Source organism: Papaver somniferum, chromosome 6 (genome assembly GCF_003573695.1).
Source record: "Papaver somniferum cultivar HN1 chromosome 6, ASM357369v1, whole genome shotgun sequence".
Taxonomy (NCBI): Eukaryota; Viridiplantae; Streptophyta; class Magnoliopsida; order Ranunculales; family Papaveraceae; genus Papaver; species Papaver somniferum.
Genome location: NC_039363.1, coordinates 6,573,798 through 6,597,656, shown reverse-complemented (window position 1 = coordinate 6,597,656; position 23,859 = coordinate 6,573,798). Strand labels below are relative to the sequence as shown.

At 36.7% G+C, this 23,859-nt stretch overlaps 5 protein-coding genes and 1 pseudogene across 9 annotated transcripts in view; 4 read left to right on the top strand and 2 right to left on the bottom strand.

Moving 5' to 3' along the window:
* The window catches only part of LOC113286811, a 75,556-nt gene extending 67,307 nt beyond the window's left edge, over positions 1-8,249 (top strand). Inside the window, exons 2-14 of one of the 5 annotated variants that reach the window (XM_026535435.1) lie at positions 31-172; positions 473-529; positions 1,482-1,524; positions 1,974-2,712; positions 3,265-4,178; positions 4,281-4,420; positions 4,737-5,264; positions 5,579-6,184; positions 6,296-6,400; positions 6,495-6,611; positions 6,855-7,385; positions 7,485-7,689; positions 7,965-8,249. In XM_026535435.1, coding sequence (XP_026391220.1) covers positions 4,767-5,264; positions 5,579-6,184; positions 6,296-6,400; positions 6,495-6,611; positions 6,855-7,241 — 1,713 coding nt within the window. In that variant the 5' untranslated portion in view covers positions 31-172; positions 473-529; positions 1,482-1,524; ... (2 more) ...; positions 4,281-4,420; positions 4,737-4,766 and the 3' untranslated portion in view covers positions 7,242-7,385; positions 7,485-7,689; positions 7,965-8,249. Of the gene's footprint in view, positions 1-30; positions 173-410; positions 530-1,481; positions 1,534-1,973; positions 2,713-3,264; positions 4,179-4,280; positions 4,421-4,736; positions 5,265-5,578; positions 6,185-6,295; positions 6,401-6,494; positions 6,612-6,854; positions 7,386-7,484; positions 7,690-7,964 lie in introns of all 5 variants that reach the window. The other 4 variants (XM_026535433.1, XM_026535432.1, XM_026535436.1 and 1 more) reach the window with 4 other exon arrangements.
* A 341-nt stretch (positions 8,250-8,590) lies between these two features.
* On the bottom strand, positions 8,591-11,075 carry LOC113290402. The gene is made up of 7 exons (XM_026540009.1): positions 11,059-11,075; positions 10,718-10,954; positions 10,561-10,636; positions 10,266-10,326; positions 9,391-9,880; positions 9,128-9,295; positions 8,591-8,975 (listed from the first exon to the last, which is right to left on the bottom strand). Exons 1-7 carry the CDS (start codon positions 11,073-11,075, stop codon positions 8,591-8,593), a joined length of 1,434 nt encoding a protein of 477 aa, XP_026395794.1.
* A 462-nt stretch (positions 11,076-11,537) lies between these two features.
* Positions 11,538-13,933, top strand: LOC113290401 (annotated as a pseudogene).
* Positions 13,934-15,225: 1,292 nt separating this feature from the next.
* Positions 15,226-16,514, top strand: LOC113285379 (protein TRANSPARENT TESTA 1-like). Its single transcript, XM_026534281.1, has 2 exons — positions 15,226-15,728; positions 15,886-16,514. The coding sequence occupies exons 1-2, from the start codon at positions 15,291-15,293 to the stop codon at positions 16,300-16,302; spliced, it is 855 nt and encodes a 284-aa protein (XP_026390066.1). The 5' UTR covers positions 15,226-15,290; the 3' UTR covers positions 16,303-16,514.
* A 1,946-nt stretch (positions 16,515-18,460) lies between these two features.
* Positions 18,461-20,224, top strand: LOC113286809 (protein ANTAGONIST OF LIKE HETEROCHROMATIN PROTEIN 1-like). The gene has a single exon (XM_026535430.1). The coding sequence runs from the start codon at positions 18,544-18,546 to the stop codon at positions 20,035-20,037; it is 1,494 nt and encodes a 497-aa protein (XP_026391215.1). The 5' UTR covers positions 18,461-18,543; the 3' UTR covers positions 20,038-20,224.
* Positions 20,225-21,593: 1,369 nt separating this feature from the next.
* LOC113286810 (7-deoxyloganetin glucosyltransferase-like) lies at positions 21,594-23,601 on the bottom strand. The gene is made up of 2 exons (XM_026535431.1): positions 22,946-23,601; positions 21,594-22,809 (listed from the first exon to the last, which is right to left on the bottom strand). The coding sequence occupies exons 1-2, from the start codon at positions 23,445-23,447 to the stop codon at positions 21,875-21,877; spliced, it is 1,437 nt and encodes a 478-aa protein (XP_026391216.1). The 5' UTR covers positions 23,448-23,601; the 3' UTR covers positions 21,594-21,874.
* Between the last annotated feature and the right edge of the window lie 258 nt (positions 23,602-23,859).

Below are 23,859 nucleotides of genomic sequence, written 5' to 3'. Positions count from 1 at the left end.
AACTACCTGTAGTTTTCAACTTGTCTGCAGAATTTCGACTCAGATGCGGTGTTTGGCTTCAACCAGTTCAACCTCGTTTTGTCAAGATTCAGTACATGCACTATTTGGAGCGGGTTCATCTAGAACTCAGAATCCCCGTCAGGGAACACGATTTGTTGTTAGAGCTAATAGTGTGAGTATGAGTAATGAACTTACTTTCTACTCTTCCTTTGGGTATGTTCTTTGATGTCATCACATACTCCAGAGTATACTGTAACTTTTCCTGATTGCTACGGAAAAATATTGGGGTTGCGTATGTAGTGCTAGTTGAATTGATATTTAAGTAGCAGTTTAGGCTGGTACGTCAGTGGGAAAATCTCTTAAGCACGTGATTGCATCATCTAAAAAGTCGTTCTGGTTTTGTTCCTCAGAAGTCATTCATTATGCCGTTCCGTGACAAAAGTGACAGACTTTATTATTCGGCTATTTACAGGATTACTATTCTGTTCTCGGAGTATCAAAAATGCTGAAAAGGCAGACATAAAGAGTGGTAAGCTAACTATCTTAATACATTTGTGCTTGAAGATGCTGAAACATCTCCCTTACTATCACCAGGGGTTTTAAATACAGGCGCATCTTATGTAACTTGACTAAAATATTAATGATGACTCTTTTTGCAACAACTTTCATGCTATACCTTGTTAACTATACTGTGCATTTTACACCTATGCTCCTTCAAATATCTGTTATTAAATGTTTTCAGTTGCTCTCTAGCTTCTCTTCACTTAGCCTAGTGTTTCCTGTTTACTTTACCTATCAGAGCAAACTGCAATACTTGCTGAATTCACCAAGTTCAATTAGGTTGTTTCCATCCAGATCTTAGGATATTAGAGGACTCATTACCGGAAATATACTGTCTTGAGAACTTCATAGTAGACTGCTAGGTGGGAATTAGGATATAACCCCGGAGAGCTTTCACACAAGACTAACATAATCTCTAAAAGTTAGGTTTCTATGCTTGAGTAGTTTAATTACGGTGGACATGCAATGGAACAAATCTACAGCTTTTCGTTAAAACCTTGATTCGTTGATCTATAGGCTGGAAATCTTCGCTAATTTGAGTTTGCTGTCTAGCAAGTAACACAAGTGGGAGTTAAAAATTGACTGCAGTCACTGGTCGACAGAGTGTGGTTTAGATCCTAAGGTCATAGCTGCATTGTTCATGTCATAATCCATAACATATCTACCATTTTGTTCCAAAGAAGTTCCCTTTAATGCTCACATTTCATTTGATGTTTCAACTTCAGCATAAAAGAAAACTTTATTACTGTTTAGTTTGTCCCTGAGAACATTGCCACTGAGTAAAAGCCTATTGTCCTTGCCATTAAACCTCCTTCAAAGAGTTTTTATAACAGTTGTTTCTTTGTTGTCAATAGTACTATATCTATATTAATAATTACTAATATACTGATCCTTTTGATAATTTACTTTATTTCTGACAGCTTATCGTAAACTCGCTAGGACTTATCATCCAGATGTCAACAAGTATGATAGGTACTTTATCTTTTCATATAATTTCTGCTTACTTCATTTTTTTTTGTTAATAATCTGCTTTTCGCTGTTGTTGTTGTTGTTCTGCTGGACTTCATCTTGTTATATAGTACCCTGACTTTGTTTATTCTTTGATCGTCTCAGTAGTATGTTCCTACTGGTGCAATATTGGAAGCTGTAAGATGTTTACTTCGATTTAAGTCATATTCTCTTGACTTTTCATTTCCTTCTTTCATTCCCTCATTTCCCTTCCTGCCTGACGCGTGTATAGAACTCATATGTCGATGCTAGACTACCTTTTCCGTGTCTAGAATTGCATTTTCCTTTGGTACTGCTAAGTGTAGTACTAAATGTAATATGTTCTCGATTTTCTGGCTCTTTATCATTGAATAGGCTGCATCCACGAGTGTGCCATAGTGATGTTCGTTTTATTTTATTTGCAGAGAACCTGGGGCTGAGAAAAAGTTCAAGGAGATAAGCAATGCGTATGAGGTAACTGTACAAATTTTCCTTTTTCAAAATTATCGTGCCTGACTAAAGGGAAACGATCTTAGTAAGTCAATGTTTTCCTCATGCATATGGGCCTGTGACTACTTAGTTAAGGAAAATTTGCTAGTTGGTCCTAAGCCCATTAAGTTAGTTATAGTAGGTCCAACCGGTTTTTAGACTTCTCATTAGGTCCATAATTATTTGAAACTAGTAAATTACCAGCTTACCCCAGCACTACTCACGTGTGAAATCAACCACCTTCTTGCGGTTTCTCTTTCCCGTACAACCACCTTCTTGCGGTTTTTAGACTTCACATTCAGAGATTTTCAAAGAGAAAAAATTTTCTCTTCAAAGAGAGAATAGAAACCCAAATTCATTTAGAGATTTTTGAGACAACAGATCTCAAAAATCATTCAGAGAATAGTTTGCAAACCACGATTCTGATTCACAAGAATAGAGAAAAACCCTAAAACCTATATTCTCTTCCGATAATGGTTAAAACAAGAAAAATCACAAGAACAATCCAAGAAGAAGAAACAATAATGGATGATAGCACTGCTCCTAGAACATCAGAAGACGATTCAAGAATTTCAAGACGAAAATCAAAGAGGAAAAAGAGTAAAAAGGTTGAAACACCGAAATCGAAGAAAAAAACTTCAAAAAGTTCATCGGAAGAAAAAATTCAGAAAAAAGGTACTATTTCTAACACTTTCAATATGTTTTTTGTGTTTCTGGGACATAGATCCACCAGTACATATTTGAAGTACTGATTAAAAATTTATGAAAACCCATCAGAGTTTACATGCAACTTCTACTTTGTGTTTCTAGCATTTAGAATTGGCAGTACATAACTATAAAATTGTAGAATAAGAATCAAAAGTGATATGCAATGTGTTTCATTTTATTTCTGATACATAGAGCCACCAGTACATATATCAAATACTGAGGTTTTTTCTTAATTAGGTTGTTTTTTGGCAGTACATAAGTCCAGTAGTGAATGGGTAACATTGTTTATGAGTCTATTTACCACTGTTTGTGTTTCTGGCACATAATTGGCAGTACATAACTACAAAACTGAGACATTGTAGTGTTTATGTACTCTAAATTCATCAGTTTCTTTGTTTATGTGATAATGATCTTTGGATATGAAGTACATAAGGCCAATAGTGATTGATTGTGTTTCTGAGACGATGAATGGGTAGTCCATAAATGTTATACTGAAATAAAACCAAATAAATTTTGCAGGTAAGGTTGTGCCAAAATCTGTTAGGAAGTTGTATAGGTCTGGTTTCACAGCATTACATAGCCTGGTTGCCAGAATGAAGGCGAGTAAATATACTTTGAGTGAAGCCACATTGGAAAAGATAGCCGAATCTTCTTATGGACAAATGTTTTTGATGTTCTGGCACACTAAGTACTCAGAAAGTCATTGGGAAAAGTTGGAAGGTGCAGTGAAAAAGTACTTGAAGTGTTACAAAAGGGGTCGAGTCAAGAATGAGCTCGCATTTGAGTTTGTTAGAAGAGGTGAAACACACATTATCACGTCGACACCAGAAAAAATGGGTGTAATGTTTGGAATGCCAAGAATGGCAGGAAGAAGAACTGATGACACCTTTTTGATGGGAGGTGGTGGATGGAGGCAGAAACCATTCTACATTAGACACTTTGGTGATAGCAACACGGTTACAAGACCAATGCTACAAGATGCCATCTTGAAACTGCTCAAACGTACTGGAATCAAGAATTCTTAATTTGAAGGTGGCGAAGACAGTGATGAACAAGTACCCGATAGTGAAGATGATGAAGATATGGAGTACAGGATACCAAGAGTAGAAACTGAACAAACAATTGAAGATATGGTTAAGCTATTACCCGATAGTGAAGATGATGAAGATATGGAGTACAGGATACCAAGAGTAGAAACTGAACAAACAATTGAAGATATGGTTAAGCTATTATGCTTGTTTATGTGTATTACTTTGTTTTTTACAACAAAAGATGCTCATAAACTTAAATAAAAGTACTTTGGTTTAGTTGATGATCCCGAGAAGTCAAAGATTGTATCTTGGCCTGACCTGATACATAGTTTCTTAGAGAAGAAAATCAATCAGAAATACAACACTCCCGAGGACATCACTGGTTGTGTCGTCTATTTGTTGGTATCGATCATCTAGTACAAGCTTTTTTTTTTCCAAGTACATATTTACTCTACTGTCATTTAAGTTTCTGTATTTGATTCTATTGATGTTATTTTGTCATAGTTGTTGTATGCGGAGCATAATCACTTGGTGAAACCAGTGAGGTTACCAGATGATCGATACCTTCCAAGAGCGGCAAGGTGGAACATCAAAGAAATATCTGTTGAGTTTCTAAAGGATATGGAGGCTTCCCAATACACACAGTAAGTCCCTAAGAAAAACAATACATATTACTAGGATAAGTTTTATTTCATTATGCTTCTTGTAGTTTTGATTTAGGAAACAATGATGCACCAGTACATATCTAAAAAACTGATTAAAGTTGATGAATTTAAGTATAATTATTTATGTTTTCATACATATTAAATGATTTGTTTTAGATAGGACACTATCAGAAAAGCAGTTTTCTGATTGACCAAAATGATTGTGTGTGTGTCATATGCACTATTTATTTGAGTACATATATGTTATACTGATACAAAAACTGGTTATATGTGTGTGTTATATGTACTTTTCCAGTTCTCTAAAGAATTTAAGGATGAATATACTATGTATGAAAAAGAAATGTTGAATGAAATTGCTCAAAGGCTTCCAGTTGAAGAGGTGCCATTGACAGTAGATTGGCAAGAAAAGTTCGAGGATTTGGAAGTAAAGAATGAAAATTTGAGGCTGACAATTGCAGAAAAATGGGGTGAGTTACAGAGCAGGAAAGAGGACGGCCTCCCCATTGATGTGAGTATCCTAGAAGAGCTTTTGAATGATATATATCACAGAGCTTACCCACCTCCACAACCAAACTCGGGAGAAGAAGAATCTAGCAGTAGCTCTGAAGAAGAATCTAGCAATAGCTCTGAAGAAGGGGATGATGATTTGGATGACACCGTTCCATCAGCAACTACTCCAACAATGCCTGTTATGGGGGGCTCTGAAGAAAATACCACACAATTCGATAATGAAGTTTCACAGTTTAAAATTTGGGCTAGATCTGATTTGGAGCGAAAAGTGAAAGAGCTGCAAGAGGAAAAGAGCATGCTAGAACCATCACAGGTAAGTTATATTCTTTCTAGTATTAGTTTAGTTTGTAAAAAACTAAAACTTGTCAGTACATATCTACTATACTGAAAAAACATACAAGTACATATCTGCAATACTGATTAAAAACATATCACCTTATGTTGAATAACAGACTGAAAAGGCTGAACTCCAACAAACAGCAGCGACACAAGTTCTGGGTAATATTGAAGTGGAAATTGGTTCTCTTAGAGATAGACAGTTGAGCGAATTGAACGCTACACTAGTTAGTTCAATTTTATACTTTGTCATCCTATAAAATAATACGGTTTGGCATTGCATTTATGTAGGGTGCATCGCTTGAAGAAATGTTGCCGAATATGCAGTTTATGCCTTTGGTTTGTGAGCTGCCGAGTCTCAAAGAACTGCATACCATGCCGATGGAGAAACTGATTGACCTGGCCATCCATGGGAAGGGTATTTATACCGATGAGTACTCAAAATATCTACAAGCTGAAATTATGGGAGATCCTTATCCATCCTTAGGAATTCTTAGTCTGGAGTACCCGTCGACTGGTAGTTTACCAAGCTTGGAAAAAATGCAATCTTCTCAAATCTTCGACAAATTTTATGCTAAAGATCTGGATCCTCCATCACAAGTTTCAAGACCAACTTTTGACTTGGGTTTAGGACCAAGTGATCAAAATGGAGAAGAGGTGCAGCAGCGTGCAATTGATCTAGGTGCACCTGATCCACCTCAAATCCATCTTGCAGCTGCGCTTGCGCATAATGAAGCTTCAGTTGCTAGAGGAGCATCAGATCAAGCTCAAACGGATCCCTCGGATGAGCAAGCTCAAATCGATACTGCACCTACACTTAATGAAGCCTCTGCAATTGTTTTAGCTATAGCTGAACAAGCTCGTTTGAAAGCTGATCTTCAGCAACCTGAACAAGAAGTATGAACATGTTATAAACCTAGTACATATATCCTTCTGATACATATAACCAGCAGTACGTATATCAATTTTTGGTCAAATAGTTCGTAGTCTGATTTGTTTCAAATGCAGGGAACAAGGAAACCTTGGGATCCCATTCCATTCAATGAAGTAGAAAGGAAGAAGAAAATGAAGAATGACAGAAAGCAACAGCCTACTAAACAATTAGAGAGTCTTGTAAGTACCTAAATCTACTTCTGTTTAATGAATTTATGTTTTGTTTTTAATGATGCTTTTAGCATATGTACTAATGCTGCCGATTCTCAAACAGAAGTATCCAGTTTTAGATGCTGAAAAGGCAGAGGAAGCTCGACTGAAGAAGAATATGAGCGCCGAAAAAGCTAATGCATATGCTGAGACTCTCCAACTTCTTTCTGAGCTACAGAAGGTAATTATAATTACCAAAAAAGTGAAAAGTAACAACTTTATCAATACTTAATGGACCACTTATGTTACATATGTTCAGTAACATGGAAAACCCAGCAGTACATATGTTATGTACTCAGTGAAACTAAAAGTACATAACTTTTGTACTGAAAAGAATCCGACAATACATATGTTCTATTCTGTTCATTTTTTTTTTCTTTTTTAGTCTCTCATTTGTTTTCTTTACGTTTATGGTATATTGAAGGATAACGAACCTGGAGTTAGTCAAACATCAGAGGAAGATGACGTAACACTTGCCAAGAGACTCGAAGATAGGCTGGTTACAAAGAGTAATGAAGTCAAACCAATAGCGAAGTCGACTACGTCAGTCATGGACAAGGAGAAGAAAAAGCCGACTATCTCAGCCAAGGAGAAGAAACTTACTCCAAAAATCACATACACCCCTCAGAAGCCAGTAACTCGGAGCCACCCGCAGAAAAGAGTTGATCCTGAGTTTGCTAGTGGCAAAGGACTGTCGGGACCTAAAAGGCGAAAAACAAAGTCCAGAACTGAAAACCCAGTTGAAAAAGATTTCCCAACAGAGAAAGTTCATAAAAAGGATGCGCGAGGATGTGAGAAAGAGAAAAGCTAAAGGTGATCAAAATCTGCAAGAACTTACTAAAAAAGTGAAGAATGCACGCAAGTTGTTGAGCCTAAGGAAATCTCCGTTCTATAAGGATTTGAGTTCACAACAAAGAGCGCTTCTCTCTCCTTTTTTTGACAAAGCTACCTCAATGTGAGTCTTTCTTGGATAGGTCCCTTTCATTTTAACAAAACTTTATGTACTTCGTTTAGAATCAAACTTATAATTGATTTGGATTATTTGAATTTGCAGCAACAGTGCTTGGAAAGCTCCTGCTGTGATTGGTCATCACATATTATCTGCAGAGACATTTGAAGATCTGCTACATGACAGGGCTTTAGAGGGAGATCTTATAAATTACTGGCAATACCAACTGAAAAAAGCATATCATAATGAGCAACCGGTGAATGGACAGAGAAAGTACATTCCAGTACTCCACATTGATCCAACAGGCTGGGTATGTTTTTCAATTTATCTCGATAAACAACATGCATCATGTCTTTGTAAAGTGCAGTGCATATCTCTGATACTGTTTTACATTGAATCCGAATTCATGCTTATTTATTTTATATATTGAGAATTTTAATAGCATATCTGCGAAACTAAAACGAAACAATTTTTTTTTAATGTTGTAACAAATATTATGCTTTCATATATGTGTTTTACACTATAATTTTCAGTACATATTTACTACACTGATAAATTTAATTCTTTTTTTTTCTACCTTTTCAGTTTTATTTAAGTGACCCAGTACATCAAGTAGCAGCAAACACTGCTGTCTTCTTACCCATCAGGAATATGGAGGAAGGAACCAGGAAGATTATTATTCCAATGTCACACCAAAACGTGCATTGTTCTCGAAACTATGGTGTTTGTGTTTAATCTATGTACAGTTGTTTGGCTTTATAAAAATGTTGACATGTTGGATGGTAAAAGTCCATAATATGAAGTGTTTTGGTGTGTCTTATGTAACATAGACCGGCTATTAGATTCAATTGAAGAATATGACTCTCTAAATTTGTTAATCATGATGAGAGAGAAGATGAATCTCAGAGCTGGTCTCTTTGTTTGGTGTGTCTTAATTGAACACACATTACATAATAGTTGTGCTCAGAAAGTCTTGAACAAACTTGGAAATCAACCTGAAAAACCAATAATATTGAAAGTGGATAATGCAGTACAAAGTACCATTAAAAGAGTCTTAAATGAGCACAAAGTACCTTGTCCCAGAAAGATATCAAACAGTACATAATTTCATCACTCTAAAAAAAGCGAACAAAAGTGTTTAAAATGATGAGCAAAACATAATCTGCATTGTGACCAATAGAACTAATAAGGGAGAACAGAAAATCTAAAACTCATGGGTATGAAGGAATGACAGTGCACGTTGCCTTGTTGTGGTGAGTTTTCTTCTTGCAGTTGGAACAACGGACGGACTTCCTATCTTTCTCCCATGCATTCTTGATACGATTTCCCTTTGGCCTACCTGGTGGAACTCGTGGATGGGGTGGAAAAATAGTATTCTCTGGAAGATACTGCTCTGGCCTGTTGTAGTTGGGGATTGGTCTGATAGCAATTGAATACAGCTGCTGAAAATTTGTAACTTTGAAGTAGTCTTCGATATAATCTACGTATCGATCACCCTTGGCAGAAATAGCTGCTGTAGCATGAGAGCATGGAAAACCATAAACACGCCATATTTGGCAGGTGCAAGTCTTGTTCGGCAGATCAACAGTGTGAGACCTGCAGATGCGTAAAAAGATTTTCAGCACAAATAACTTAAAAGCAGTACATATATGCAGCACTGCAAACAAATACAAAAAAACAAAACATATGATTCACTCCTACATGTATGCTATAGTACATTAAAAGTTGTTTTATGGGATAAAGCTAACCTAGGCGAATGAATCTCATACTCATACGCAGATGACTGAGTAACATTCCAAACTCGACCAATTTGAATATGTTCTTTAAGTAGCGCCTCGTAGGTAGGAGTGAGCTTCTCTGGGTCCATCAAAAGACTCATTTCACGACGTTCATTCATCAACTCCATAACGCGTAACCTATGAATGGAACAAAAAGAACACCTGTAATAAATTTTGAACAAAAAAAATGAACCAAAAACAAAGAAAACACCAACAAAAAAAAACACACAAACCTGATCATGTCAACGAGGGCGCAGGCAGGCAACCTCTTCTCTTTCCGAATCCAATTATTGAAGGACTCAGCAACGCTTGATGTAGTCTGACCAAATCTACAGCCAGTGAAGAACGCGCTGGACCAATGTTCCCTAGGCATATTGCGACAATACTCAATAACCCCAGGCCTTCCCATTAACTCTATTTCCATTAGTGCTTCTTCATATCTTGCTGGTGTGAGAGCATAAGTTGCTTTTTTGAAACAAGCCATAACTTCTTTGTACTTCTCGTCCGATTTCCTGATTGGTAAGTTTCCTTGCAAGTGGTAGTAACAATAGCCATGATGGGAAGTAGGAAAGTGTTTAGGAATAGGCCTTAACAATCCTTCATGACGATCAGACATAAAGGTGATAGGACGGTCATCAACAATGTTGCTAAGATTGCACATAAACCAATCCCAATTGTCAACATCCTCTCCTGGGACCAATGCAAAGGCTAGCGGATAAAAACCTGCAAAAAACAAACAGTACATATATTATATACTGTCACTAAATATGTTGCTATATTAATAGACGTAACATATATTATGTACTGGAAAATAGACTAAGAATTTCCAGTACATAATAGACATATTGTACTCAAAAAAAGGTCTTATGCTTACACATATGAATTAGTGTGTGTTAGACACAATAACTTTTCAGTACATAAATGGTATACTCAAAAAGTTCCAACGATTAAAAGCAGTGAATAACTTGTAAACAATAACAATTAAAACGTAACAAAGAGCACTTTCCTTGATTCCCATTCAGACAAGTAGCAGCCATAAGGGTACCTCTAAATCTCCCGGTCAGAAAAGTTGCATCAACAAAAATCATTGGTCGACAAAGTCTATAACCTTCAATACAAGCGCCTATTGCAATGAATAACCTTTCAAATGTCTGAGTTGCATTGTTAAACTGAAAATCCACACAAGAGCCAGGATTTGTTTCTTTCAATGAATTCACCCACCAAACCAGATCAGAGTAAGACTTTACATCATTCCCAAAAATTTCATGGTGTGACCGTTCCAAACCATGATATGCATGGTGATATTTGATATTAACACCAGCACCAACTTTTATATAATCTTCAATTTCGCGAGGCTTGATAAGTGGGTTGTGCATCACACGATCATGAATAAGGTTGTGTACCAGCTTCTTCGATACTTTAGGACTTCTCAACTTCACACCAGCTCCACAAGTGTGCCTCCCAACATACTTTTTTATCCTAAAAGCATCGCAAGTAGAATCAATAGCAACTGCATGGATCATCCAAGTGCATGGGAATTTACTGCATTTCATTGTGAACCTTTCACGATCATTCTTCACCTTTGTTACGCGATACCCAGTCTTCAAACAATACTTTTGACAGGCCAACCGAACAGCATCAACACCACCACGAAAAAGCTTGTTCGGATCATCAAAAACATTCTCCCACCCATCAGACAGAAGAGGTTTAACAATTTCCTTTCCATCAGTTTCATAACTATCTCTATCTTCCCTAATCAGTTCTGAATTGTTGTCGACGTCGCTGAATGTAGAGGAACTACATCCACCAGCAGAAAGAAAATCCACATGCAGCTCAAAGAACGCCGATTTCTTTGAAAAATGCAAGGCAGCGAGACCATGAAGTTGAAAGTCAGCAATCACAGGCACTTTGACACCATTCTCAACATAAGTGATGATAATCTCAGAAGGGTTCAAGGTTCTCCAGTTTTCACAAATAAGAAATTTCAGGTCATCAATACTAGACTTAAAAGTAACCAGGTGAGCAAAATGATGATGCTTATAATAAATGTATGCATAGCAGTAGGTATTTGGATTGGAATACTCTGCATCAGACATGTTTTGAACCTGCAAATGTGACAAAGATGTAACAGTATTAAAATACAGTATTTCACATACATACTGATGGGTCAAACTAAAAAAAGTGAGAGATCTATGCAAGAAACAGATTCTAAGAGCAGTTTCTATGAGTATGCCATATATGTACTGCAGATTCATGAACTACAAAATCAACTGCATGACAAAGAATAATTAAGAATCTAGGAGAAACAGCAGAATCGAAGCACGTAATACGGTATTTCACATACGTACTGATGGGTCAAACTAAAAAAAGTGAGAGATCTATGCAAGAAACAAAATCTAAGAGCAGAAAAAATGAGTATGTCATATATGTACTGCTGGATAATACGATCTGAAAGTGAAAACAAACCTGATTTTGAAAAGAAAACAGAAAGATAATCAAATCGAAAGCTAAAATAAGCTAAAAACTTAACAATCTAACCAAATAACTGAATAACTACGAACAAGATTCATAAAAAACAAACAGAACACAACCGATCTCCATGATCCAAAATTCAAATCTTAAACATGATTCAAAAACTGTAGCAGAAACAATGAGTATGTCATATATGTACTGCTGGATAATACGATCTGAAAGTGAAAACAAAACTGATTTTGAAAAGAAAACAGAAAGATAATCAAATCGAAAGCTAAAATAAGCTAAAAACTTAACAATCTAACCAAATAACTGAATAAATACGAACAAGATTCATAAAAAACAAACAGAACACAACCGATCTCCATGATCCAAAATTCAAATCTTAAACATGATTCAAAAACTGTAGCAGAAACAATGAGTATGTCATATATGTACTGCTGGATAATACGATCTGAAAGTGAAAACAAACATGATTTTGAAAAGAAAACAGAAATATAATCAAATCGAAAGCTAAAATAAGCTAAAAACTTAACAATCTAACCAAATAACTGAATAAATACGAACAAGATTCATAAAAAACAAACAGAACACAACCGATCTCCATGATCCAAAATTCAAATCTTAAACATGATTCAAAAAATGTAGCAGAAACAATGAGTATGTCATATATGTACTGCTGGATAATACGATCTGAAAATGAAAACAAACCTGATTTTGAAAAGAAAACAGAAAGATAATCAAATCGAAAGCTAAAATAAGCTAAAAGCTTAACAATCTAACCAAATAACTGAATAAATACGAACAAGATTCATAAAAAACAAACAGAACACAACCGATCTCCATGAAACTGTAGCAGAAAGAAGAAAATAGAAAAGATTAAGCAACATACCTGTTAAAATCACTAAAGAAATCTTCAGAAACCCTAGTCCGAAAGCGAGAAGAAGAAAGAGAGCAGAAACCGGATCTGAATTCGCTGGTATTTTTTTTTAGAACTTTGAAATAGGCTGCTTAAATATATGTAGGATTGGAAGGGTAGTTTAAGTATTTGAAAATTTCACATGATTTGTCCCGCACGTGTACAGGACCTGGGATTAAAAAATTGGGTCCATTTTTATGTTTTCTTTTTATTATGGACCTCTAGTTACTGGGCTTTAGTGGGTGGACCTGCCACTAACTAGTATCACTATAATAGTACCTATTGGTAATTCCTACCTTAGTTAATAACACATAATTTCCTGTAGGTCTTGTCGGACGATAAAAAACGATCGTTGTATGACAGGTTTGGCGAAGATGGACTAAAAAATGCTAGTGCGGGACCGGGGGTGAGTTATTTCTCTGAACGATGGCAATGATTAACAGATTCATCATCAATTTATCTCTAAAAGGCGTTATGATCAATTTTGAACTTAGGATAAGTTTCAGTGTTTGAATATTGTTAGCACTATCTCATAGGGTGTTTTCTGTTTTACCAGGGTTTCAGTGACCCGGTTGATCTTTTTAACATATTATTCAACAACATCAATCCTCGCAGAGATCCTAGAAGTAGAGTTGATGGCAGTGATGAATCTTATGATCTATTGTTGAATTTCAAGGAAGCAGTTTTTGGCATTGAGAAAGAAATTGAAATAAGCCGTTTGGAGACGTGTAATACCTGTAATGGTTCAGGTGCCAAACCTGGGACTCGGCCAACTAAATGCAATACATGCGGGGGGGAGGGGCAGGTTATATCGTCCGCTACGACTCCAATGGGTTTATTCCAGCAAGTAATAACATGTTCCACTTGTAGAGGTTCAGGAGAATCTTCAGACCCTTGCACTACATGTAGTGGAGATGGGCGAGTTAGGAAGTCAAAGCGTATAAGTCTCAAAGTACCGGCAGGTGTGGATTCAGGTAGCCGCTTAAGGGTCCGATCAGAAGGTATTGCTGGGCGGAGAGGTGGGGTTCCTGGAGATCTTTATGTTAATATTGAAGTTATTCCAGACCCAATACTTAAACGGGAGAATACCAACATCCTCTATAGTTGTAAGGTGTCATATCTTGATGCTATTTTGGGAACAACAGTTAAGGTTCCAACAGTGGATGGCTCGGTTGACTTGAAGATCCCTGCCGGAACGCAACCAGGCACGACACTAGTGATGGCAAAGAAAGGTGTTCCTTTACTAAGAAAAAAACAACCTGAGGGGTGATCAGTTAGTCCGTGTACAAGTTGAGATGCCAAAGAAATTGAGCAGCGAAGAAAGGAAGCTCCTCGAAGAGCTTGCCGATCTTAACAAAGCCAAAACCCCAAATTCTAAAAGGTAGTTATGGGGTTATATAAATTTCTTATTCTTTCTTCTGTTTAGCTAGATATACGTGTTTATTTTGGACTCTAATAGGTTTTTCGCTTTTATAGTACTAGGCATTGTTTTGGGAATTCTCAACCCATAACTAGATTCATGCAAATACAAATAAGTGGTTCACCATGACTTAGTGTTAGGCATTCTAGTCGATAGAATTGCTAGTTTCTCGATCTTCTGATACCCAACTTGCAAATTTTACATGGAAACGGTCCAGGAGCTCTCAGTTAGTGTCAGATTGTCTAGTGAGTAACATCTCTGGTACGTGAAATTGAGTCGGACTTTCTAACAGTTTGACAATTAAATTTGTATCTATTCTAAGAGATTGAATAATACTGCCCAGCATACATTCTTATTCATTTTGTTGGGAATTGCATTAACTGTAACAAGGTCCGTATGTTTAAATGACTGGTCCCAAAATTCTGAGCCTTATTCAAGTCAGAAATCAAGCAAGCATTCATTACTCTCACTTATATGGGATTGACATGTTTTACAGTGAAGGTTGATTCTTGAGAACTTGAGACTGTGTACCAGACAAGATGTATACCATTACCATTCCAATTCCCATGGTTTCAGAAACCATCTGTCTGGTATATTTTCCTAAGTAGAGATGGTATGGGCCATAAGGTATTAAACTACTAGTCCTACATTTCCCAAAAGCAGAAATTTTGAATGAGCAGGAGAATATAATGAGATGATTAACAAGGGTTGTTTTCCTTCAACCAACACATTCTCAAGTAACTGTCTTAATCTAGTTGATAAATATTTTTTACTCAACTCAATAAATGACTCGCTCTCTGGTTACCTACCTTGACACCAGGTAAAAAGTAATCACTTTTTCTTGTGATCCAAATTTCACTTGGCCAAGGTCAACTAGTAGTTATGGTAAATTTCAGGGTTGACAAAATGATGGAACTGCAGCTTTAAACCTGGCTTGTTTGTTAATAATGGGTTTGCTGCTTGTGTTATTCTTCCAGCAACGGCGAGCTCCGAACCCTTCACCGGTTGGGCTCCGATAAGAATGTAATATTTTTCAGAGTCAGTGTCGACCGGCATGGTTCATATTTTAACCAACACACTTGGATGAGGATGAATAATTTCCTTCTCCAATAACATCATAACTCATAACTCCCAACCAACCCTTTTTATAGTTTTACCAAGTTTAGTTCACCGCAACACTAGAATGTAGCCAAAACTTAGCTATAAAATGCCTTAAAAATTCAAGTACAAGAAACATGCAAAAACCTTAGTATTCTATCTTTCATAGTAATCTATCTCTATAGGTAGATATTAGAGTAGTCTTCTATATTATTGTTGCGTGCATGATGGAATCCTCATCATCCTCAGCTTCAAGTAATTCAATACCTTTAGAAGCTATTACTAAATCACAGAGTGATGCAGAACCCAACTTCTTAACACCATTAAAAAGTAGTCTAAACTCTGATCCACTTGAACCCCTACCGCTACTGAATTGTTTGCTCCACAAACCATTACCCACAAGGGAACCAGAACAGAAGCTTGGTTTTCAGTCGATATACAACCAAAATGATGAACATGATGATGTTACACTTCGTATTGGTCTTCCAAATTGCTCGTCCAGTGATGTAATCTCAACCAAGCTGAAAGGAAAACGAGAGAAAGAAATAGTTGCAACGGATAGACAATATTGGATACCCACTGCTGCTCAAATACTTATTGGTTTCACTCATTTCTCTTGTCATATTTGCAAGAAAACTTTCAACAGATACAACAATTTACAGGTAACTACTCGTCACGTACGATGTTATACCATTATCCGCTGCGTCTAGCTCATCGAGCTTTTAAATCCAAATTGTTCTAGTGGTTCTATGATTCTTTCGAGTTTTTTGGATTTTTTAACAGTTTGATATTATTTTTCTTGTTGTTGTTGTTGTGAAGATGCACATGTGGGGGCATGGATCTCAATACCGGAAGGGACCGGATTCTTTGAAAGGAGGACAACCAAGAGCAGTGTTAAACTTACCTTGTTATTGTTGTACAGAAGGATGCAAGAACAATATAAATCATCCAAGAGCTAAACCACTGAAAGATTTCAGAACACTTCAAACTCATTACAAAAGGAAACATGGAGTTAAACCATTCATGTGTAGGAAATGTGGCAAGTTTTTGGCTGTCAAAGGAGATTGGAGAACCCATGAAAAGAATTGTGGGAAACTTTGGTTGTGTGTTTGTGGTTCTGATTTTAAGCATAAAAGATCACTCAAAGATCATGTTAGAGCTTTTGGTACAATGGCTCATGGTCCTGCTTTTTCTACTTCAAGCCAGGGTAAGGAAGAAGTGCATTTAGAGATTTGATGTTATTTTGGAGGGTAACGACGTGTCATCCGGCCGGTGACTTGGTAACATTCCGGCCCCGGATTAGTGTTGGATGTGGAAAACTTAGAATTTCATTCAAATAACTCACTTTGAAGCTCTTGATCTTTATGATATTTATTTATGCCAAAAACTATTTAAATTATTTTGTTTGATCTTGTTTTTTCTTTTATTGTTATTATATATAAGCACCACAAAAAAACAAAAGGTCTTAATATGTTGCCGCCCGGACATATTGTTGTTAGGATGGGTGCATTTTGGTTTCCGGACCGGATTCACGTATTCATGCTTTAAATTCTTCTGGTAATGTTCACATCCTCAAATTCAGAATCTACATTCTCAACAAAAACCACTTAAATGTGGAGTAAAATAAGTATTGTGAAAGTATCTCTCACACCTGAGGCGTTTAGAATACGTCTGGCATTGGTATTTGCATGTGTCAACTTTTTTACTATTGAACTTGGAACTCGAGTTCCAATTTTATACACTCGTAAGACATGTTTGGTTAGTTGGAAGAGAATCTTATTCCCAAAAATAATATCTCTCCAAAACTTATTAAGAAGTACAGCTAACAGTGTGAGCATCGTTTTCGTATTTGATATGTTGATAAGTCGTACCCATACTTAAAGTCAGTATTGATTGATTTTGTTTACTAACTAGTCCTATTCCTATTTAGTAAATCCGCAAATTATTTTCATCTAATTTGCCAAAAACAACGCAAAACAGCCGAAATTACTTTACTTCATCTCCATCTCTTATTATATAACCGTAAGGCAACACAAATCACCAAAAGTATTTGTATGTTGATGTCTGAATATGTTGTAGACAGTATCTTATATACGTACATATGGTGCATTTTGGTTTCCGGTCTAGATTCACATATTCATTTATTTTTATTTTTATTTGTTGAAATTGATAGATTGAATTGATTATTGAAAAGAGGTTACAAAGTTTTGATCTTCCTGAACCTGAGAAATGATATTACTAGGAGGATCTAACAACCAGACATCACATAATCTTTCAATTCTAGCAGATTTGGACAGAATATCTGCAACTTTACTTTTCTCTTTTGGCACATAGTTACATTGCCAAAAGATAAAAATATAAAATAAAGACTTTATGTGTAAAACTAAGTTATGAAATCTCACGTCTATGTTAAAAAAGACTTTGTTCACTACATCAACAACTATTTTTGAATCTAGCTCAAATTCCATTTTCTCCGAATTTTATTCCTTAGCCCATTGAATATTCACGCTTCACTAAATTCTTGTGGTAATAATATTCACATCCTTGTGTTTTTTTTTCCTTTTCACAAGAAAAGGGCATAATGTATGAAGATCATCACTAATCAAAAAGATGAAATCAAGATAGAAATAAAAATAGTTAGTGGTGTCTGATAAAAACATTCCATTACGGATTAAGTGCTAAAGGAATAACCCTCAAACTACTTTGTGTGTACGGACCTATAGATTGTGAACGTGACGGAGATAATAAGATGCTCCAAGTTCCCCTTCGCGTTTAGAATGTCCATTCTCAGAAAAGCGATTTTACGTGGAGTAATATAAATCCAAATCTCGTGAAAATGTTCACTCACACCTGAGGTGCTTAGGAATACACTTACCACTGACATTTATTCGTCGTATCAATTACTATGCATCGAAATTATAACTTAGGTCCAATTCTATATTAATATGGCATGTTTAGATCGTAGGAAGAGAATACCATTTTCACGGATCTCGTACCTCTAACAAATTTTAAAGAAGTACCATGAGATCTAATAGTGTGAGTACCACTTTTGCATTCGATTCTTATGATCATTATTGATTGATATCATCATTAATTGTCCTATTACCCACGATTATTAGTTTGATATCATTTTAAGAATCTCATATTTACACAGTTTGATTCTGGGCCATTTTCCTCCGTAGAGATACTACTCATGAAGCTATATGATCCGTTCAATTGCCGATAGAACTGTAAACTGCCAAAAATATCCAATCAAATAGCCAGTTTCCATCACCCACGTTATATTCGAGTCGATCAATAAGTCACTAAAATATATGTTCACCTCTATCAAAATCTTTGGCAATTGATATACACCCCCACAGATGTCACCACAGACCCACCACCACCAAAAACTAATAAAACGAATCTTTCAAACTTTCTCGGAGACATCAAGCAGAGAATTCCACCACCACCACCACCACCACCACCACCACCACAATGACTCCGATTGAAAACGGTGGCGGAAAAACCAAAACCACCACCACCACTCCAAACTCCAACCACCAAAGAACCAGTAAGCGAGGACCAGTACCAGGACCTCAATATCATCATAAACATCTACAGCCATTGATCCCATTGGTAATCTCATCAACATCAGTAATCAATTCATTTGTATCTCAAAACGATCTTCATCTTCATCCTTCTCAAACCCTAACCCTAGAAGCTAAACTATCCTCGATTACTCTTTCAATCAATCGGCTCAATTCTGTTATCCAGAAACAACAACAAGAAAACCCTAGTTCTATTCCTAAAACCCTAAAATCACACAAATCCAAATCTAAAACCGTAAAATCCCCAATTTCTCCTCCGGTGGTTGATGAATTCAAATCACCGCCGCCTGCATCTCCATCTCCGTCGCCCGAGGTAGCTAACAACGATGTGTTTCAATCGGATTGTTGGTTTCAGAGGTTTTTGTCTGCGGAGTCGGATCAATCTGATTCGAGATGGATTGAAGCTTTTCGAATGACGAAAACTTCGTTTATTCTATTGCTGCAGACTTTAGCTCCGTCGTTGCAGAATTATTCGAATACGAAGATTCCACCTGATTATATGCTTGCTTCTGCGCTTTTTCGATTAGCTCATGGTTCTTCTTTTAAATCTGTTGGCATAAGATTTGGGATTGATTCTGCGGTGGCATGTCGGAGTTTTTATGAGGTAATTCGAGCTGTTAATGATCGATTAGGACATTTTTTTGAGTTTTCTCCGAATGATTTGAGTAGGATTATTGTAGGGTTTGGTTGGATTTCATTGCCGAATTGTTGCGGTGTTTTGGGGTTTAGTAGATTTGGTTTTGAATCAGCTGGGGGTTTGGGTGGCGATGAGGCAATTTTAGTACAGTGTCTGGTTGATTCAGAAGGTAGATTTTTAGATGTTTCATCTGGTTGGCCTAATAATATGAATCCATCTGCGATTTTAAATCATTCGAAACTGTATACTAGGGTAGAAGAAGCGAAGGATTTTTTGAATGGTCCTTCATTTGAATTTCATGATGGTAATTCGATACCGCAGTATATATTAGGTGATTCTTGTTGCCCGTTATTGCCATGGCTTTTAACACCTTATCTGAAGGATGGTGATGGTGTTGATAGTGAGAATAATTCTCCATCTTTAGTTCAAGTTTATAATTCTGTTCATAATCGAGGAATGAAATTAGTCGACACAGCATTTAGAAGCGTTCGAGCTAGATGGAGACTTCTTTCGACCAAGTGGAAAGAGGAATCGATTGAGCCGTATCCATATGTTATTGTTGCTGCTTGTTTGCTGCATAATTTTCTCTTGAACTGTAGCGAACCATTGCCAAATGAATTCATGGGTGAGTATGATATGGAGCCAGAGGAGTTCCCTGTTTTTGGAGGGAAGGGCGATGAGAATGCACAGAGGGTCAGATATACACTTGCTTTGCAATTGGCAATGGCTAGTCAGAGCGTCTGAAACTATGAATGCTAATTGTGAATAACCGGTTACGGTACTTGCCTTTTCTTTTTCTTTCTTTTTTTTTGGCTTTTTGAAGTTGGTATAGGTAATGTAGGTTTGTATATGCAATGCTTAGTTGATAGGTTCCTGACTTGTTCTTTTATTCAAAATTTAATTTGTTAGCATCTGCCTTCTCTCTTTTCTTCAATTGCATTTGTTGCCGTTACAATAAACTGCTTAATTGAGTACTAGATATCAGAGTGACAGAGGGAAAAACAAGTTTCGAAAAAACTACAATAATTGGAAAGGGAGGTGTAACCACTTCAAATCCATAAATTGCAAATTAACGAATTTCAGTTTCTTATTTGGTTTTGCACTTGTTCTACATTTATATATATATATATTTGAACTCCTCATTTAGTTTTTTTTCTTGATTTGTATATATGGAAATGTTGAGCAGATAGGTTTCTTTAGGGGGTTCCTTGTCCCGGAGTTTGTTAGTGCATTTGAACTTTTATGCTAATAGCATACTTCTTTTTAGCTGTAATGTATAAGTTAGGGTGTAGATGAGTTTTGGACCTTGGTTGCAGGTTCAACTCCCTGCGATTTTACTGTCTACTAAAATGAAAACAGGTCGTATCCATTCAGTCAGCATTTACAGAACATGGAATAATTTTTTTTTTTTTTGATTCTCGATGAACTCAACATCTCTGTTCTTAGACCTTATATACTGTAGTAATCTGTTCTCATCTTTGGAGAAGTTGATCAGTGAGTTGTGGTCTGAGTATAGATGATGTTTGATTCACAAGAATCCATGTCCAACATTGTTGAATTGTTGGCTGAATACCGTGGGTGCCTCTCTGGTAGATATTGTAAAGTCGTAGAGAGTTGAACCTACCACCATTGGTTGAAACTTGTCTGTGCTTTGATTTCTAACAAAAACCATCAGAAAAGAAAGATGGAGACTACTGTTGTTGGTGCTTTATTTTTGTTACTGTCAAACCTTAATTAAACCCAGTTGATATGCTGTTTGGCCCTTTGATATGCTGTATATCTACCCCCGTAGGCCGTACCGAAGCAAGTACTGCTTTATTAGCTATTAATGTGTAAGGCCATTGCATAAAGTGCATCATCAGCATCGTTCAGGTCATTTTCTCTTATTATTGCTTTCTAGATTCTACTTGCGTGGTAATATGCTGAGATTCATTGTTCAGGTCATTTTCTGTAAATTTGATTATTCCTCTTTGGCGTCTTCTTTGATAGTTCCAGTGAAATTTGTATGTTGATGATCTCTTTGTGGGATTTATAGTCTATGCCTGATTCATAAACCGACCAGTTTCCCAAGTTTTCTTATGCCAAAGGAATCTGTAGCATGTCGCCCTATCCCTAGCAAAACCATCTGTGAATGATATTGCCTAATCTGTGTGCTGCTGCTGCTTCAGCCTTCATTAATGTGCCTCATAACTAGTGGTGGTTCATGGTTTGTCCAGCATCAGCTCCAGCAGGTGGTAGTAGGTAAATCATGAAATAGGTGTGGCTCACCAAAGTCGATCACCATCCAATTACCAGTAGTATATTATTTTGGAGAATTAAAATACTTATATTGTACAAAATATTCAGGGCGACAAAGAATGGTTCCATAACAAGAACTAAATAACAAATTCACTGATGCCACACATTTGCTATTCTGGATGTAAACATTTTTTTTATTAGACTTCTTTTCCTAAAAGAGAGTTTTGGAAGGAAATACGCAACCGCAGGAATTGAATCTGGATCTAACCCGCAACAGCTCCAGTGACTGACCAAATCGAACACAGCAGAAAAACTTAGTTGGGCATTTGGTTCTGCAACTGCATTACTCTTTTCCAACTAACACATGATTGATTAGTCTTTCCATATTCATGTAAGAAGATCCACCTGGTTTTACAGCTGACTGAGCTTTTTCTTTCCAGTCTAAAGCTTTCTTTCTCATTTCCTTCCCCTTCTCTTCATCCATCAATTCTCTCACCAATCTCTCAACTTCATCTTTCTTCACATCCGCATCAATTTCAGAACCGTTTGCCCATTCCGTGCATACGTACCGACAGTTGGTCTGTTGTTCGGCGAAAAATGGCCAACAAATCATTGGAATACCTTCAGAAATACTTTCCAGAGTTGAATTCCATCCTGAATGAGTTAAGAATCCTCCAATTGATGAGTGGGCAAGGACTTGTTCTTGTTGACACCAACTAGCTATCATACTTCTTCCTTTAGTCTCTTCCAAGAACTCTTCCGGTACTTTTGCCGAATCACCAGATACCATGTCGGGTCGGATTATCCACAAGAAAGGGTGTTTACTGTTAGCAAGTCCCCAAGCGAACTCTGTTAATTGTTGTGCAGTCATAACAGTAATACTTCCGAAGTTCACATAAACAACTGAATTTGGTTCCCATTGGTTCAACCATTCCAAACAACTCGCATCTTCTTTCCATAAACTTGACCCGATTGATTTCGACTCGGATTCCCGTATTTCATGTCCAAGTAAATGCAATGGACCTATGGTGAGAACTTCAGGATATGTTGATCGGATTGTTTTCAGAACTTTTGGTTCTAAGTCTTCGAAAGTATTCAGTATTACACCTTTAGCTCTCATTGCCAAACTTGTATGTTCAATATTAACAGTAAGCATGGTTGCTTCGGGATCGGTTGTCCTGATGAACGTCGGAAAATCTTTTAACCGCATAATCCCTTCCATCCCAGGAATCCAATCCACCGGTGTATCAAGATATCCATTTGTTAGATCACTTTCATCTGTACAAGTTACAAATTGATCAATATGATACTTGTTAGATTCCTGAATCCGACATTAAAATACAGGAAATAAAATCTTGCTAACAGAGTACCGGTACTGATACTGGGAAAGTTCAAGTTCCGGTGATCTACGCACCCTTAAGTGGTACTAGACCTCTTTCAACAAGCTCAGAGTAATACACATATCCGATGAATCCACATGCACTAGTAGTAAAGAACACTACTTCCGGTATATTAAGCTGCTCCGCGGCTTTCATTGTGAAGCTCATAGCCCCATCTGAAATGATGCAAGAGACGTTAGGCACGTCTGGGGAGTCATTAAGTCGTGTTACGAGATCAACAAACGGAGCCAAACAATTCACTCGAACCGAAGCACATAAAGATGGGATATCTTGAGTAGAATCCGAATCAGATGGTGGAAGTCCGTCTGGTATGGTTTCGAACTGAAAATCGTCTATGGCGTTACCTGATCCTCTAGATTTGAGAAATCTTCTTTGGTTGAATTCAGTGTTTACAAAGGTGATATGAAAGCCTCTAAAATGAAGGTATTTAGCTAGTTTGAGCATGGGACTGATATGACCTTGCGCTGGATATGGAATGCATATTGCATGAGGTTTTTGTGTTGCAAGAGAACCCATGTTTATGAAATCTATGAAAAGATCAAATCAAAACCTTGGTTTTATTTTTTCTTTTAATGAAAGTTTTGGTTCAGTATTTGTGACACTATATAGTGGAGGTTTGTTGAAGTAGTTAGTTGTATATTTAATATATGCAATTATTGAGTTATGATGCACAATGACGTGCTGAGAAGATGGAGATATCTGATCAGATATGCACCATTGGTGGACTAAATTTAACTATGGTTTGAGCATTTGAGTTATTTTTTGTTTTTGTATCTATTTTTTTGGCACATGAGTTATTTTCTTTTGCTGTTGCAGATTGAAATGATGTGTAGATATGTACCTTGGAGAAAAACAGATTGGCCAATTCAACACGAATTGGTTTGTTTTTGCTCCCACATGAATAATTCTGTTTTTTTGAGAGACGTAA

What these genes read in the sequence shown, in the direction of transcription:
- LOC113290402 (XM_026540009.1), bottom strand. An exon ending in AATAGGCGCTTGTATTGAAG is followed by an intron (nt 9,881 to 10,265) that starts GTTATAGACTTT and finishes TGTTTTTTGCAG; the next exon opens with GTTTTTATCCGCTAGCCTTT. An exon ending in TATGAGATTCATTCGCCTAG is followed by an intron (nt 8,976 to 9,127) that starts GTTAGCTTTATC and finishes ACGCATCTGCAG; the next exon opens with GTCTCACACTGTTGATCTGC.
- LOC113285379 (XM_026534281.1), top strand. Translation starts at nt 15,291, where the DNA reads ATGATGGAATCCTCATCATCCTCAGCTTCAAGTAATTCAATACCTTTA. An exon ending in ACAGATACAACAATTTACAG is followed by an intron (nt 15,729 to 15,885) that starts GTAACTACTCGT and finishes GTTGTTGTGAAG; the next exon opens with ATGCACATGTGGGGGCATGG.
- LOC113286809 (XM_026535430.1), top strand. Translation starts at nt 18,544, where the DNA reads ATGACTCCGATTGAAAACGGTGGCGGAAAAACCAAAACCACCACCACC.
- LOC113286810 (XM_026535431.1), bottom strand. Translation starts at nt 23,447, where the DNA reads ATGGGTTCTCTTGCAACACAAAAACCTCATGCAATATGCATTCCATAT. An exon ending in AGGTCTAGTACCACTTAAGG is followed by an intron (nt 22,810 to 22,945) that starts GTGCGTAGATCA and finishes TAACTTGTACAG; the next exon opens with ATGAAAGTGATCTAACAAAT.